The sequence below is a fragment of the Equus caballus genome, chromosome 1, assembly GCF_041296265.1.
Source record: "Equus caballus isolate H_3958 breed thoroughbred chromosome 1, TB-T2T, whole genome shotgun sequence".
NCBI lineage: Eukaryota > Metazoa > Chordata > Mammalia > Perissodactyla > Equidae > Equus > Equus caballus.
In genome coordinates this window covers 161531915-161547530 of record NC_091684.1, presented here as the reverse complement: position 1 = coordinate 161547530, position 15616 = coordinate 161531915, and the positions used below count along the sequence as shown (strand labels likewise).

Genomic DNA, 15616 nt, shown 5'->3' with positions numbered 1-15616 from the left:
ATAAACCCATTTCATACTAACCTAAATAAAATCTTTTTATTCAAAAATACCTATTTTTCAAAGCAAAATAAATTTAGTAAGAGCAGCATTGTTTCACATTTTTGCAGATATTATTAATATATCATTTATAGTTTTGTAATCTCTTTAATGCCTTTAATAGAAGAAACTAGATCATCATATCTGCTTCTGCATACACTCCTTTGTGATATCAGACGTCGTGTAGTCTCTGGAAAATTCCATTGCACATTTCTGAGCGGAGGAGAGTAAAAGAGGATAATTAACGTCTTGGGATTATCATGAAAATAGTTTTGACCTTGCAGACCCCCTGTGAAAGGATCTCAGGGACCTCCAGAGGTCCGTGAACCACATTTTGAGAATCTCTCCCTTATAATATCACAAGTCATTGGTAGAAGATTGTTTGAATTATGGTAAATAGTGAATTACTGGCAGCCTTTAAAAATGATGATTCTAGTAAAACTGAGTTTATTGACATGGAAAGATGTCAACAAATAGGATGTATGGTATGATCCCATTTGTTTCAACCAAAATACACAGCCTACGCATAGAAAAACGTCTGGAATGATGTACCACATTTTAAGTTGTGGTTACTTCTGGTTAGTGGGATTATAAGGGATCTTGATTTTCTTTAAGCATTTCTATATATTTGCAACTCTTGTATATATGCTCATAATTAGAAAATACAATACTCTGTTGTTTTTGGCTTTCATCAGTGATTCTCAACCAGCAGCACTTTTGTTCTCCAGGGGACATTTGGCAATGCTCAGACCTTGTTGCTTGTCACAACTCAGAGTGTGTTCTGGTATCTAGTAGGGACCAGGAATGCTGCTAAACATCCTACAATGCACAGGACTGACTCCACACCCACCCCCACTAAAGAAGTATTTGCTCCGAAATATCATTAGTGCCAAGACTGAGGAATCCTGGCTTACATAAAATAAATGTTCTTGCTCCCTTCTCCTTGCCCAGCCCCTTCCCATCTGCACTTTTTTTTTTTTTTTTGAGGAAGATCAGCCCTGAGCTAATATCTGCTCCCAATCCTCCTCTTTTTACTGAGGAAGACTGGCCCTGAGGTAACATCTGTGCCCATCTTCCTCTACTTTATACATGGGACGCCTACCACAGCATGGCTTGCCAAGTGGTGCCATGTTCACACCCGAGATCCGAACCGGCGAACCCCGGGCCACCCGAAGCGGAACGTGTGCACTTACCTGCTGAGCCACCGGGCCGGCCCCTGCACCTACCTTGAATAAATTCACTGTCAGGCTTTTTCTTAGGGAATGTACAGTCATGTGGCACATAACGATGTTTTGGTCAATGATGGACTGCATACGTGACAGTGGTCCCATAAGATTAGTACCATACAGCCTAGGTGTGTAGTAGGCTATGCCGTCTAGGTTTGTGTAAGTGCACTCTATGATGTTCGCATAAGATGAAACTGCCTAACGACATTTCTCAGAATGTATCCCTGTCATTAAGTGACATGTGACTGTAGTGTTCTTGAAGTCACCGGGTATTAATGTTAGAGTGACAGATCCAAATCAAAGACAGAGGTTCAGAAGAGAAGACAAAAAATAGTCAACTAATTAATAGTGAGTACAGGCGAACATTATTAGTTCACTATAAGGCCAGATGGGACTTAGTTTTAGCAGGGAAAGACTTAAAATCTTTCCTCCATGTGAATATTTCCCTGTTTTCCCAAGATAGAGTGCTATTGTGTCTCTCAAAGCCTATAAATTAATTCACAGTCTTTGAAAGAACAGCCATTCACAGCTTTTGAAAGAATATCCTTATTTACCAAATGTTCTCCTGTGGGTGCTCGCCAAGTTGCTGCCATCGTGAAGGCAGGGCACGCCATTGCTAATGTTTCCTTGCATTGTGAGGGGAGTGGGAAGAACGCCCATTACAGGGCACTGAAATGAGCTGCTTGTGTGGAGCCAGGTTTCAGACCCAGCTGAAGAAGTCAGAATGTGTCTTTAGGCATTTGTGAATTCAAAATAACATCCTTTATAAATTTTTACTTGCTCTTGACCAAAAGCATAATTAAGTGCAAATTTTTTGTTTTTGTTTTTCTTCCACTAATCACGATTTATTGAATATTTTCATATTTAATAGAAAAAACAGCTTACTGTAAGTGTAGCTCACTGTAAGTTATCTGTGTTGCTTTTGCCTTCTTGACTGTTTTCTAATTGTTTTTGTTTGCTTGTTTTTAGAGAAGCTTCCGATAATCTTGCAGTGCAAAATCTGAAGGGGTCATTTTCTAATGCTTCAGGTATAATTACTAATTATCAGTTGAACATCATAATGCTCATGTGTTACTTAGGTGTGTTTGCTCTAAGCACTTATGACTGTGGCTAACTCCTTGTTGCATCAGAAATATATTTTTAAAGTAACATTTACAGTAAATTGTACCAAATGGAATTTATTGCTGTGCTTTGACACTCACATCCTAGAAAATGATAAAACAACTGGGAGTTGAGTGACCCATCTGACTCTGGTATATCTCTGTCTTACAGTCTCATTTTTACAAGTGATTTAATCTTCCTTCAATTGAGTGTATTGTACAGATTAAATGTAGATAATTTTCCTGGAAATTTCCCCCATGCAGAAGCTTAAAGAAAAGTATTTTGAAATCCCTTGGAGAAAGACACTGTGTACATTTTGTTTTCATGAAAGCCAGGAGGGGACAGTGGTGACGGTTAGGCCTTTAGTTTCATCGCATCTGTCAACCTTACTGAAAAAAAAGTGTCCCAGTTAAATCCACGAGAAGACATATTGGGCTTTTAACAGAATTGGGTCTTTTTGGTTCATTTCTCTTAACACTAACTTTGTGCCACCACCATTAGATTTCAAATACTTTGAGGAATTTAAAGAAGTATTAGCATTTGGGATATTAAGTTTGATTTTCTTAGGCTCATGAGTTTTTGGTGACTCCTGTTACCTCCCTATGCCTTTGTTGGCCCCACGCCCACTCCCACCTGAGGGGAGAAGGCTGGGGGTCTTGACAGAAGCTCAGAAGTTCTGGGTGTTTGGGGTTCAGGCTCTTCTTGGGCAAGTGCCGGCGGCTGCAGAGAGAAAACAAGGCCCAGACATAACCTAGCCCTTCGATCACACCAGACTGGATTCTACTAACCCTCTGCCATTTCTCTGTGGTGTGTTATGGAAAGTGGGACCAAATCAGGCCATAAATTCTGAAACTCTCTTTGTTTCAGGTTTGTTTGAAATCCACGGAGCAGCAGTTGTTCCCATTGTGAGTGTGATAGCCCCAGAGAAGCTGTCAGCCAGCACTAGGAGGCGGTATGAAACCCAGGTACACAGAGCTGCCTCGGCTTTCCAAGGTGAACTACAAAGGAGGAAACCAACAGGAAGGGAAAATAAGAACCATAGAGTTTCCTGGAAATATTCTTCTTCCCCCTTCCCTAACATGGTGGCTTCTGAAAATCTCATCAGCACAAAGCATCTCTCTGGTGCCAGGATTCTGCCCCATCTGTCCTCCAGAGGCGTCGCTGTGTACTGCTGGTGCCTAGAAGCAGCTGTCGTCAGACTCACTGATCTAAACACAAACTTTCCGAGCTGGCTCTAATGGCAGATGGGGGTTGTTGGTCTTGTTTTAAATAACACAGCAGGAGATCCTAGCACACACTTGAGGCAGGTTTCTCATTGCATACATGTCTTTGGTATCTGCCATATGCCTGATTCTGTGCTAAGTGCCATGTAAAATATAAAAGATACAGGATATAGGACGTGGCCCCAACCCTCAGAGAGTTTATAACCTTAGAAACATATGCATTATATAGTCGGGGAACGGTAGAAGAAAATAAAAAAAGGCTGAAGTAAATGAATTGAAGGTGAGTGTTGGAGTTTGCTGCAGACACATGAGAGAGACAGAGATAGCATTTGCGTGGACGATCCAGAAAGGCTGCGCAAAGGTGATCCCTGAAGGATGTAAATAGGCCAGGAGGAAAGATGAGGGTATTCCAAATGGGAGGGACAGTAGGAGAAGCGTACAGTGCTCATGAGCATGGTCAGGACACTGGCCTCGCATGGGAAGAGGGTGAGTTTTCAACAGCAGTTATTATTTAGAAATGTAATTAGACTGAAATACAAAAGATCAGGGACCTCATTTCTGTGAGCTCTTCTAGCTGTTTCTCAGGATGTTGAGTGGCAACTCATTTTTCACATCTTTCTACTGTTTTCTTCAGCTACCATAATTCAGTTCCATGTTCTCATTGCTGTCACCTTCCTCTTTTTCCAAATTTAGCTTAATACTAAAATCTCCCTACTTCCACATGCACTCTTTCTGCACTGAGCTTTTATTAGGTGTCATTTCAAAATTATAAAGAAATAAGCAACTAGGGGGATTATTAAAAAATGATCAAGATAGGCTTTAAAATCTCATTTCCCTTGAGATCATAACAGGCTAGACGCTTATCCTCCTGAGGTGGATTAAGGGCAAGTCCTTAGAGAGTATTTGGTATCCCATCTGGGCTTTGGTTTGTCACCTGTGATTCCTATTCCAGGAAATAACATGGCAAGAAAGATGACTTGCTTTGACAGATTCTGAATTCAGACATGTTTTCTTCTTGCTAGGTACAAACCCGGCTTCAGACGTCCCTTGCCAACTTACATCAGAAAAGCAGTGAAATTGAAATTTTGGCCGTAAGTCACTTTCTTCAACATTGTGAGGAGGGCTTCTGTCCATACTGTCCAAGTAGTTTCCTCAGCAGTCAGGGCTTTTTTGCTCAGTGAGGCAGCACTGGGATGCAGGCCTGTTATCACTGATGGGAAGCACATGTAACATACATCTGTAAAGAACTGGGGAGAAAACTGAAGGTTTTGTTTGTTTCTCCTACTTTCTGCCTCTGAAGGATGGGGGTGGGGCAGTGAAAATGAAAATCATCATTTTTCTAAATGTTCCAGGCCTCCTTTGCCTCACTAAGCCTACCTGAGTGCAGGTAACAGTGTCAAACTTTCGGGATATAAGGTGTGGGGACCGGAGCATTGGTTCGCCAGGGCTGAGATCTTACCACTGCACGTTCACCAAGTCTGCTCTATAGCACAGCAGCGTCCCAGAGCCTGCCAGCCCTGTTCACGTTGCTCCATCCAATGACACCAGTCACCAGTCAGTCTGTGCTGCCCAGGGTTCCCAGACAGATAACATACATCTTTGTGTATCGACAGGTGGATCTACCCAAAGAAACAATCTTACAGTTTTTATCATTAGAGGTAAGCAAGATGAACTCTTCTGCACTGTGGCCTTTGAAATCCCAAAGCTTTGTTCTTAATTTGCCAAAAGAAAATTAAAAATGGCTTTTCTTAGTAATACTAGGTATTTTTCTGGCAGTTCCAGGAAGTTAGTAACATTGTTCCTTTTATGTGACGTATATATTACTAAATCAGATTTTGAGGGAGTCATACTTTTCTAGTGACTTTCTTTTAAATTTCAGAGATCATCTTATTTAACAAACACCTAGTGCTTTTACTGCATGTCAGGCTCTGGCGGGTCTTGTTCTAAGTATGGTTAATCATAATAACCCTAAGAGGCAGGTACCATTATTATCCCCATTTTAGAGATAAATGGAAGCATTTTACACTTTACAGAGAACGGAAGCAGAAGTTAAATATCTTACTCAAGGTCACCCAACTAGTAAGTAGCAGGGCCAGGATTTGAGCCTAGGCAGAATAGTGGGATGTGTGTTCTGAACCACTATACTGTGCTGTCTCAAACCTTCATTCCAACTAGGGAAGCTCATCTGTAGAACCAGAACTATATGGAAGATCTTTTTGTAAAAATTAAATTAATTTAGGTCCTCTTTTACATGCCTTTTTTTTTTTTTTTTTTTTAAAGATTTTATTTTTTCCTTTTTCTCCCCAAAGACCCCCGGTACATAGTTGTGTATTCTTCGTTGTGGGTTCTTCTAGTTGTGGCATGTGGGACGCTGCCTCAGCGTGGTCTGACGAGCAGTGCCATGTCCGCACCCAGGATTCGAACCAACGAAACACTGGGCCGCCTGCAGCAGAGCGCGCGAACTTAACCACTCGGCCACGGGGCCAGCCCCATTACATGCCTTTTTTAATGGGTACATACCCTTATTATCAAATAGCCTAATAAGAACTTTTTAAAATTTGAATTATACAGGTGATTTTTGCAACATCACATCAAAGAATACTTTTTTGTCTCTCCAGTGTTTAGTCACAGAATAAATTAGATGAAAAATGAACTTTGCCCCAGAACTAACATTTCATACTACATTTTCTGTTGTTGTCTCATAAATAAGTATTTACCACTATCCTGGCAATTTACCGCTTTATGATCGACTCAAATGGATGCACATCAGAGGTGGTATCTCTGTTCTACAGAGCAAACAGCAGGCAGAAATACCAGGTCTAAGGTCACATTGGCACACTGGGGCTGCAGCATCGTTGATCAGGCTCTCAGGTAGTCTTGAGATAAAGAAAATCGATGCTTCAAAGGAAGAACCCCAGCAGTCTCCCACCATTTCTACTGTCTCCCGAGAACTGGTCTCTTAAGCATACTTACAGAGGGGAATGGCAGTGGCATTTCATTAGTGACCCAGAAAAAGCCAGTTAATAAACCCTAGTACCTGCTGTTAAGTCTTATCTATTTTTTCCTAGTGGGATGCTGATGAACAGGCTTTTAACACAACTGTGAAGCAGCTGCTGTCACGCCTGCCAAAGCAAAGATACCTCAAGTTAGTCTGTGATGAAATTTATAACATCAAAGTAGAAAAAAAGTAAGTTATCACTTAGGCAGCACAGGTTTCAACTCAAGGAGGGGTTTTTAAGTGATGCATTTTATTGTCTTGTTGAGATTTCATGGCTGATAAGCTGCTGTGTTAGAACTGCAACTGATAACCAGTAAATCTTGCTCAGGGCTGTGAACCACAGTCATGATCTTGTCAGTAACAAGACACAGCAGTCCCAGGAGTAGCTGTCCCCCTTATAATTTTATTCACCCAGGTAACTCCTAGAAATGTGTTTACATGAAAGAAAACAGCTGTGACTACTTTGCTTTATGTCCTCATGTCAGAATGCCAGTCATTCATGTTATGATCTGCTTAAAAGGCCACAACACAGCCTGTGAGGCAAACAGTGGTCTCCTTGTGTGAGACCTGATACTGCAGACCATTGCCAGTCATAGCTTCTGTAAAACTTACGTCATTTTTTTAGAGCTAGCCTTCCATCTTACAAAACTCCTATAGTTAAGTGTTCTAAAAATAGTTTTTTATTAACTAACTCTGTTCTTCACCATTATATGATCTTACCTTGTCTATTCTTTTGCAGGGTGTCTGTGCTATTCCTCTATAGCTACAGAGATGACTACTACAGAATCTTATTTTAAGCCTAAAGAACAGTCGTTACATTGTTCAGACAGACAGGAGGTTATACTATAAAATTTTGTACAGTCATTGTAATTTAAATTGACTTTACATCTAAGAAGCTGTCCTACAAAGTTGAGCTTTGTAAGTTTTTCATGTGTAATATATTATAAATTTATCTTTTTGAATATAATAAATGTTTTCATATATCTGCTGCTTTTCGGTTGCAAATAGATTTACACTAAAGGTTTTGTGGAGCTAGAACATTTTTTCCTTAGCCCGAATTAAGCACATGAAAATGTCCAAACTAAAGGGCATAAAGAAATATTTGGAATCTTTATTCTTGATGATTTTGTAATATGCTTATCCTAAGATGGTTAAGTAACTCTCATTTAGTTATGAGAACTCAAATTTGCTAAAGGAACTATGATGACAAATTTATACTGCCAGTTGGGAAGAATACCATGAGATAACACAACTTTTAACAAAAATGTCAGGTTTCAATTCCAGTAACCTAGAAGATAATGGCTAAAGCCTATTCATAATCACATCATTCGAGAATGAGTAGTTATTGTCAGAGACTATTAATAAGGGGTGGGAAAAGGAATGAATGAGAGATGGTCAGTGCTGATAAATACAGGTTTAATGAAACATTGCTCTTCACACAGGTGGCCACATTGACTTTATAAACCAGGAACATACAACCAGGCAACACAATTAGCCAGATCTAAAATAAACTGGCTTCTTACAACTCCCTGTAAACACTGCAGCCCTTCTTCCATCCAAAATAACCCTAATCTCACATGAAAACAGTTATTGGTAGGAGAACCAGAAACCTAGCTTTGTGGCCAAAAGTAAAAAAAGCAAAAGAAAAATAGCAATTCAGTGGCCAGTGGGTGAAAGCAGGAGATCTGGTGCCCGTCACTGTGCTGCTTTGCTCTTCTTACTCTTGCTCTTTTTGTCCCTCTTCTTCAGCCCGTCCATGTTGGCTCTTAAGAGGTTTGAATAAGCCTAAAACACACAGAGCACGGGCTTAGTGGGAAGCGGTGCAAACTGCTGGAGCAGCTGCCCCATTTCCATCATGGATTTAGGATAGCCAAATCCGAAAGCCTACCTGAGAAAGCAGAGAACACCACGGACACTTGTGTCTTAAGGAAAATGGTGTAAGAGGAAAATTCACGTTATAGCAGCTTCTGCAACACTCACCCACAGTGAGTTGCACATTTTTAACTTTTTTTTTTAAGCAAAAAGGGAAAACTGCAGGCAACTTCTTGTTCACCTCTATGATAGGCAGAGCATATGTGAAGCCTAAGATATAAAATCTAGCTACAGAACTAAAAAGGAACAGAATACCAGTGTTGAAAGTAAAAATTCATAGCCTGGCAGCTTTTACTTGTAAAATATTGGTAAAACGTCAGAGGAGAGCAGTGAACCTAAATATCAATATTAACCCAGGGTTCAACATTAGGCTGACTCTTGCCCTGAGAAAGGGGACACAGGGAACACCAGAAACTCACCATCTGAAACTTATTCACTTCTTTGGAGCTCACCTGGAAAAGAAGGGGGAGCAAAAGGTCACCTGTATTATCCATATAGGAATCCTCTGCTCACCCCAGATGATAACTCAAAAGCCTCATGAAGACAACATCCTAATGTTTAAAATACTTCTTCCCATTTCCAGGGTCATAATACACTATTTTGCTGCTTCACTTTCCTCGGCCTGAGGAACAAGCACAGTAGCTCTGCACTTTTTTCCACGTGAGAATTGCACCAAGATAGGAAAGGAGTGGAGGCGGGCTCCTAAAGCAGCTATGCTTCCACCTCTGCTGAAATCTCTTACACACTTGCCATTGACTTGTTCTCCCCGGGTTCTGAGACATAAAGGACTCAGTACTATTCTTTTGTGCAAGATACATTTAAACTCCTCCCTCCTCGTCTTATTTTAAACCTCCTTCCAATAACTTGGGCCTATGTAAGCAAAATGCAAGCTACCGCAACAAGAGAAATCCTACCTCCGAAAACTCCTTAGGCTCTTGTATTTCATGATACCCAACTTTATTTTTAAAAACCACATAAGCTTGCTTTACTGTAAAGTCCTCTCAAGATAACTGGTAAAGGGAGACTTACCGACTAATTATGGTCTACATTCTCATGAATATCCTATACTGATGTGATCAGAGGACAGGCTGGTTCTGCCCCAGCAGAATAAAGAAACATGCATTCGGAACCCAGGGAGTGTCCTGCTTTGCCATATTCAACCTCTACCTTGAAAGGGAACATTAGGGCTCTTGACTATGTTTATACCCTCTGAAGTACCAAGCCTAACGTACAGCTACATGTTGGCTACGTGAACCACACAAAGATAAGGGAATAATCAGCTTCAAGTAAAAGCATCATCTGGTACCAAGAAACTGTTCACTGAAGGCCCAGCACAGTAAGGGCATAAGGAGTCAAATACTTAGGACAGCTGCTCCTTCGAGTGCTTCTCTGAACAAGGGCCCATATGCAAATTTCATTTCCACAAAAATTTCAGCAGAACAAACAAGTGTGTGTTTGACTTCTGCCTTCATTTTCATTTTGCTTGGGTTCTCTACTTCAAACGTAATAGAAGAAGGCCCTGATCCCAAAGCAGCTGAGGGGGCTAAACACTTACTAGCCTTTATGTAAAACATCAACAAAAGCCCTGGTTCAGACAGGCCCCATCCTCAGTTAAGAGCTGCAGTGTTAGGAATCCCACTCACCACGGTGCTGATCTTCTTCTTCCCATCAGTAGCTCTCAACAGACACTTGTTGTCTGAGGGCTCAAAGCCCTCCACGGAACCTTTCCTGGGAATGGGCTTAGTTCGACCGTCATCTGCAGGAAAAACACATCCCGGTGAACACAGGCACAGACGTCGTTGGCAGGTACACGAAAAGTCAGGAAGCGGGGAAGGGATCCGAAGAGGACACTAAGCCACCCCCACGGCTCTACTCTGCGAACCGCCTCATCGGTATCGCCGACGGCTGCGCCAAACCTGGGGAAACTACGTGCTGCTTCCACGACGGGAACATTAGAATATCGGAGCAGACGAAATCTGACTAATGGTGGCGGGGTTTGGGATCCTTAACAAAAAACAGCCCTGACACGCTGGGGCCCCTGGAAGCGGAGCCGGCCCGGGTGGCTAAGGGCTGGAGGCCGCACCAGCCACAATCCCCAATATTCTCCGGGTCCCCCTGCCCCGAATGTGCCCAGGACAAGGTGCAGGAAGGTACGGGAGGCGGGGCAGGCTCCGCCCGTGCCTCCCAGGGCACCGCTCGGCCTCCAGCGTCGCCCAGCCTGGCCGCGTCGACAGCCGCTTACACTTCTTCAGGGTGATGAACACGCTGCCCGACAGCCGGCACTTCTGGAAGAGCCTGGTCAGCTCCGTCAGGAACTGGAACACAGCAAGCCCGGCCCCGTTAGGCAGCCCCAAGTCCCCGCCGCGCCGCGTCAAGTCCCAGTCCCTCCCACACAAGGAGACAGAGGCCCCGAGCTAAGCCCCAAACCGCATCCGTCCCTCGGCCGGCCGGCGCTCGCCCTACCTGCTCGCTCTCCAGCAGCACCATCCCAGCGCCCCCGGCTCCGCTCCGTCAGCACAGCCTCAAGAAGCTCGAGCCGGAAGTTCCGCCCACGCTGGGCGGGACTTCCGCTAGTAGAACTCTCTACCACCAATCCCGGTCTCTGCCCTCTCCCCTCCCCGCCTGCCCCGCGCCTGCGCTCTGGGACGCCCCCTCCAGCCCAGCTGCAGGAACGACCGGGAGGGCCGGTGGGCTGGGTGGGTTTCATCAACTGGAAATCCTTTCACCCCAATCAATGTGAGGGAGGGAGAGAGCGGGAAAAAAAGATGTGATAGAAACCTATAGTTGTGTATATTCCGTATGTTAGGCGTTACCGAAGAGTACAGTGCCTGAGTTTCCTCAAACTTAAAGTGAGGATAATAACAGTATCCACTTAAGTGTGGTTGCGAAGAGTGAATGAATTTATGTTAAACACCTAGAACAGTGCCTGGCACATAGAAAGTTCTCGATAAGCGTTAGCTGTTATTGTTCTTTTCATTATCATTGTGATCATTATTATACATTCCCATGGCAGCCCTCTGAACTCTCCTTCTTCTCCGACCAGCCTGGGTGACCCTAAAGAACCTCCAGCAAGAGGGACTGGAGCCCTGTCTTAGTTTCACCTCTGGATTCAGTGGGGAGACCTGCGTTTGAGGCCCTGCCATGCCAGTAGCCAACTTGAACTCTAGGTCATCTGTAAAGTCAGACATTCAATCATGCAAAGGCTTTTTACTGAGAGCCTGTTCGCCTGTGCCAGGCACTGTTGCAGGGGCTGGGGATGCAGCAGGATACAAGACGAGCTAAGTTCCTGGTTTTCTGGAACTTGGGCTAAAGGAGTAGGGAGGAAATAAACAAGAAGTACAGCTTCAGATAATGGTGAGTGCTGTGAAGACAACTAAGCAGGGTGATGCAAATGAGAGCGACAAGGGGACTACTCTGGGTTGGAGCTGGGAAAATCTCTCTGAGGAAGACTTGGAGCTGAAAGCTAAAGAGAACAGCCATTCAAAGATCTGGGGACAGAGTTTCAAACGCGGGGAATGGCTAGAACAAAGGCCCCAAAAGGGAAACAAGTTGTCCTGTGTCCACAAAGCTGGGTGTTGGGGATGGGAGTGGAGAGGGTGTGTGGAAGGGGGAGTGAAGGAGCATGGAGAGCATGGAGAGGTAGCCAGTGACCAGCTCATATAGGGCCTAAGGCCGTGGTAAGTTTGGATTTTGTTCCAGATACAAAGAGAAGCTTCCTGTTAAGGAAATTTTAAACAAAATGGTGACAATCTCATTTACATTTTTAAAAGATTTCCCTGTCTGTGATGTGGAGAATGCACTGCAGAGAGGCAAGCCAGGAAATGGGGAGACCAATTAGAGGATTGTATTAGCTTCCTATTGCTGCTGTAACAAATCACCACAAACTTTGTGGCTTAAAACAACATGAGTTTATTCTTTTACACATCTGGAGGTCAGAAGTCTAAAATCAATGTGTCTGTATGGCTACATTCCATCTGGAAGCTTCAGGGGGGAAATCTGTTTCCTTGTCCTCCTAGAAGCCACCTGCATTCCTTGACTCATGGCCCCTTCCTTGCATGATTACAATCTCTTGCTTCCGTTGTCACATCTCCTCCGACTGACTCTGATCCTCCCGCCTCCCTCCTATGAGGACCTTGTGGTTACAGTGGACCTTCCTGGGTAATCCTGGATAATCTCCCCATCTCAAGACCCTTAATTTAATCACATCTGCAAAGTCCTTTAAACATGTACGGTAACATATTCACAGGTTCCAGGTATTGAGACACAGATATCTTTGGGGGTACCACAGAGGTTAATGCAAGAGTCCAGGTGCTAGCACGTTTGCTATCAGATTAAGGTAATTTTTGTTGAAGGTAGAGTTAACAGGACTCATGCTCAATTGGATGTGAACATTAAGAGGAAAAGAAGAATCGGGGATGACTCATAGGTTTTTGATTTGAGCAGCTGGGTGGGTGGTGGTGCCGTTTACTAAGACAGGAAAGACTTGGGAAGTAAAACGTTTCGTAAGAAGATGAAAAGTTTTGTTTTGATCATGTAACATCTGAGATGCCTGTTACATGAGCAAGTGGAACTATCAGGTAAGCAGCTGAATATACAAGTTTGGAACTCAGCAGAGAGGTAAAAGTTATAAATAAAAATTGGGGAGTCATCTTCATATGTCATGGTATTAGCACAGACTGGAACAGTCTGGTGAAAACCTCTCCTCTTGGGCTGCCAGCAGAAGACCGCTTTGCAATGACCAACACTATGAATGGCCTCTAAAGAGCCCTGGGCCTTGGTATCATGTGCTCAGAAGTCAGAGTCCTGGTTGGGAGCCCCAGATTGGCCAACCCTAGATCATATGCTGGAGCCCAAGTCCTGGGAGTGGGTGAGAGAGTGACCCTCCGGCTCTTTTACTTTCCTTGCCTTTCACCAAGACCCACACAAGAGGAGAACCAAAAGCCAGCGTAGGTCTGCTACACAAGGTCTTTGGCCTAGGGTGAGAAGTGGGCAGAGAGTGCTAGACGTTTGGAAGAAAGTGTGAACTCCTTAGAGCATGCATATCTGAGCTGTGTTGTCAGAGTGCCAGGGAATATGAGGGCCCACTTGATATTTGTGGTCAGGAATTTAAATGGAACCAGTTACAGTGCCATGAGATCTAAGGGTTGGCCTGAATGATGACCATTGAGCTCTGAGCTTCTGTCATGCACTGGACATTCCTTAGAGCCACGGCAGTGGTGCTGGCAGCACCACGGTGAAGGAAACGGCCCTGCCCTTGAAGAGCACAGAGCCTGGAGGCCATGATTCATCGGGGCCTCATCAGGATGAGCCCTCAATGTGGGCACATCTCACTGCTTCCCCTGGGCCCTGTCACACCTCATTTCCACTCCGAATCAACAGTCATGCCAGCTGCCCTGCGTGACCTCTCAAGGCCTTCCCATGACAGAATAAACCACTCTACAACAGAAATACCCAAGTCTGCCAGTTTTAGCATCACACTTGGCCCAGTACAATTCAACTACTGATAGAGTGTTCTTTGGGCTCTGTTTTTCTGTGGGAAGCAGGAAGTGTGGGAAGAGCACCTATTCTAAAGTCCAACAGGTCTGGGCTGAGATCCCACCCCTGCTACTTATTAATTATGCGACCTTAAGCAATCTCTCAGGATCTAGATCTCTTCGTCAGCAAAATGACAATAATATTATTTCATAGATGTTATAAAGATTTTATAAAATACTAGATTTAAGACCCCTAGACTTGTTCTAATATGGTAAATATGGATACTTAAATTTAAATTAATTAAAATTAAAGAAAAGAAAAAATTCAATTCTTTAGTCTCACTAGCCACATTTCAAGGATTCAGTGCCACGTGTGGCTTGGACAGTACAGACAGAGCATTTCTGTGATCACAGATTCTAGTGGACAGCACTGAGACGGGCACATAGTGAATGCCCAGTAAACAGTGTTCTTACTTATAGATCAGCCACCTTCCATCATTTGGATACCACCCTCTTGATTTCTGACATTATCCTAATACCACCCATAGTATTAGTTAATATTTTTCTGTAAGTTGACTCATTTTCTACTTGTTTACTTAATATCATTATCATAAATGGAAAACCAGTATAATTTGCCATAAATAAAAGGAGTCATAAAAATAAGTACTATGAAACAAAATAATGTGGCTAAATTTTTAATTTTAAAATTAAAAAAATTAAAAACAGGGGCCAGCCCGGTGGTGTAGTGGTTAAGTTCAGGCATTTTGCTTCAGCAGCCCAGGGTTTGTAGGTTTGGATCCCAGGAGTGGACCTACACATCGCTCATCAAGCCATGCTGTGGCGGCATCCTACATACAAAATCGAGGAAGACTGGCATAGATGTTAGCTCAGGGCCAATCTTCCTCACCAAAAAAAAAAAAAAAAAAAAAAACCCAACAATGTATAAAAGCAATTATGAAGCAAATCAATTTATAAAAATATATATCTGAAAATAAATTCCCCGATGGAATTGTGGAATTGTTTATGATCAGTCAGGAATAAAGGTAGCTCAGTGAACAATGAAATTGAGTCTAGGGCAATAAGACATGGTTAAATATTAATGTGATCAAGCACCCAAAATCCTACCTTGCAGTTAGGTTAGTGGCCCTAGGAGCAGAATGTGTGAGGGATAATGCTGGGTCACCGTCTCCGAGTCACACCGGCTGGACATCCCCTCCCACATCTTGGGGCCTTCAGCAGAGGCCTAGGCAGCACTAAGAGCAGCACGGAGCCCCTCAGCACAGAACACCAGCATCTGCTTGACCAGCTCCAGCTGCCTCTCCAAGGGCAAAGCTGCTTCCAGAAGACCTGGGAGAAAAAAACACCCCGTGCTCCTCAGCGGCCTAATGGCTGGAGGAGTGTCCTGCTTGTCCCACCTAAGATCCTCTCTCCCCATTGCTGCGGTCACACGTCTCCCTTCTTCAGACAGACTACAATGTAATTTACTAGGTTTTAATCAGGGCGAGGGTTTGAATAGGGTCAGGGTCTTATTTAGGTCAGGGCTGATTAATTCACGGGGCGGTTACTTAATGCAGTTAAGCTTTGCAGTGCCTGGAACATAGAGTGAGGGGCCTCCCGCTGCCTGGATTTACATCCCAGCCCCGCCTCTCCTTATCTAAGCGCCTGGAGGCAAATTACATGACCCCT

The 15616-nt window shown here is 43.6% G+C and overlaps 2 protein-coding genes across 6 annotated transcripts in view; one reads left to right on the top strand and one right to left on the bottom strand.

Moving 5' to 3' along the window:
• The window catches only part of EIF2AK4 (eukaryotic translation initiation factor 2 alpha kinase 4), a 96782-nt gene extending 89215 nt beyond the window's left edge, over positions 1-7567 (top strand). For 3 of the 5 annotated variants that reach the window (XM_023620170.2, XM_014733744.3, XM_001501267.7), the window contains 6 exons: positions 2232-2290; positions 3231-3328; positions 4609-4677; positions 5200-5244; positions 6655-6773; positions 7324-7567. In XM_023620170.2, coding sequence (XP_023475938.1) covers positions 2232-2290; positions 3231-3328; positions 4609-4677; positions 5200-5244; positions 6655-6773; positions 7324-7381 — 448 coding nt within the window. In that variant the 3' untranslated portion in view covers positions 7382-7567. The remainder of the gene's footprint in view (positions 1-2231; positions 2291-3230; positions 3329-4608; positions 4678-5199; positions 5245-6654; positions 6774-7323) is intronic. The other 2 variants (XR_011440280.1, XR_011440279.1) reach the window with 1 other exon arrangement.
• A 416-nt stretch (positions 7568-7983) lies between these two features.
• Positions 7984-11043, bottom strand: SRP14 (signal recognition particle 14). Its single transcript, XM_001503583.6, has 5 exons — positions 10920-11043; positions 10699-10771; positions 10100-10212; positions 8876-8908; positions 7984-8369 (listed from the first exon to the last, which is right to left on the bottom strand). Exons 1-5 carry the CDS (start codon positions 10941-10943, stop codon positions 8280-8282), a joined length of 333 nt encoding a protein of 110 aa, XP_001503633.1. The 5' UTR covers positions 10944-11043; the 3' UTR covers positions 7984-8279.
• Between the last annotated feature and the right edge of the window lie 4573 nt (positions 11044-15616).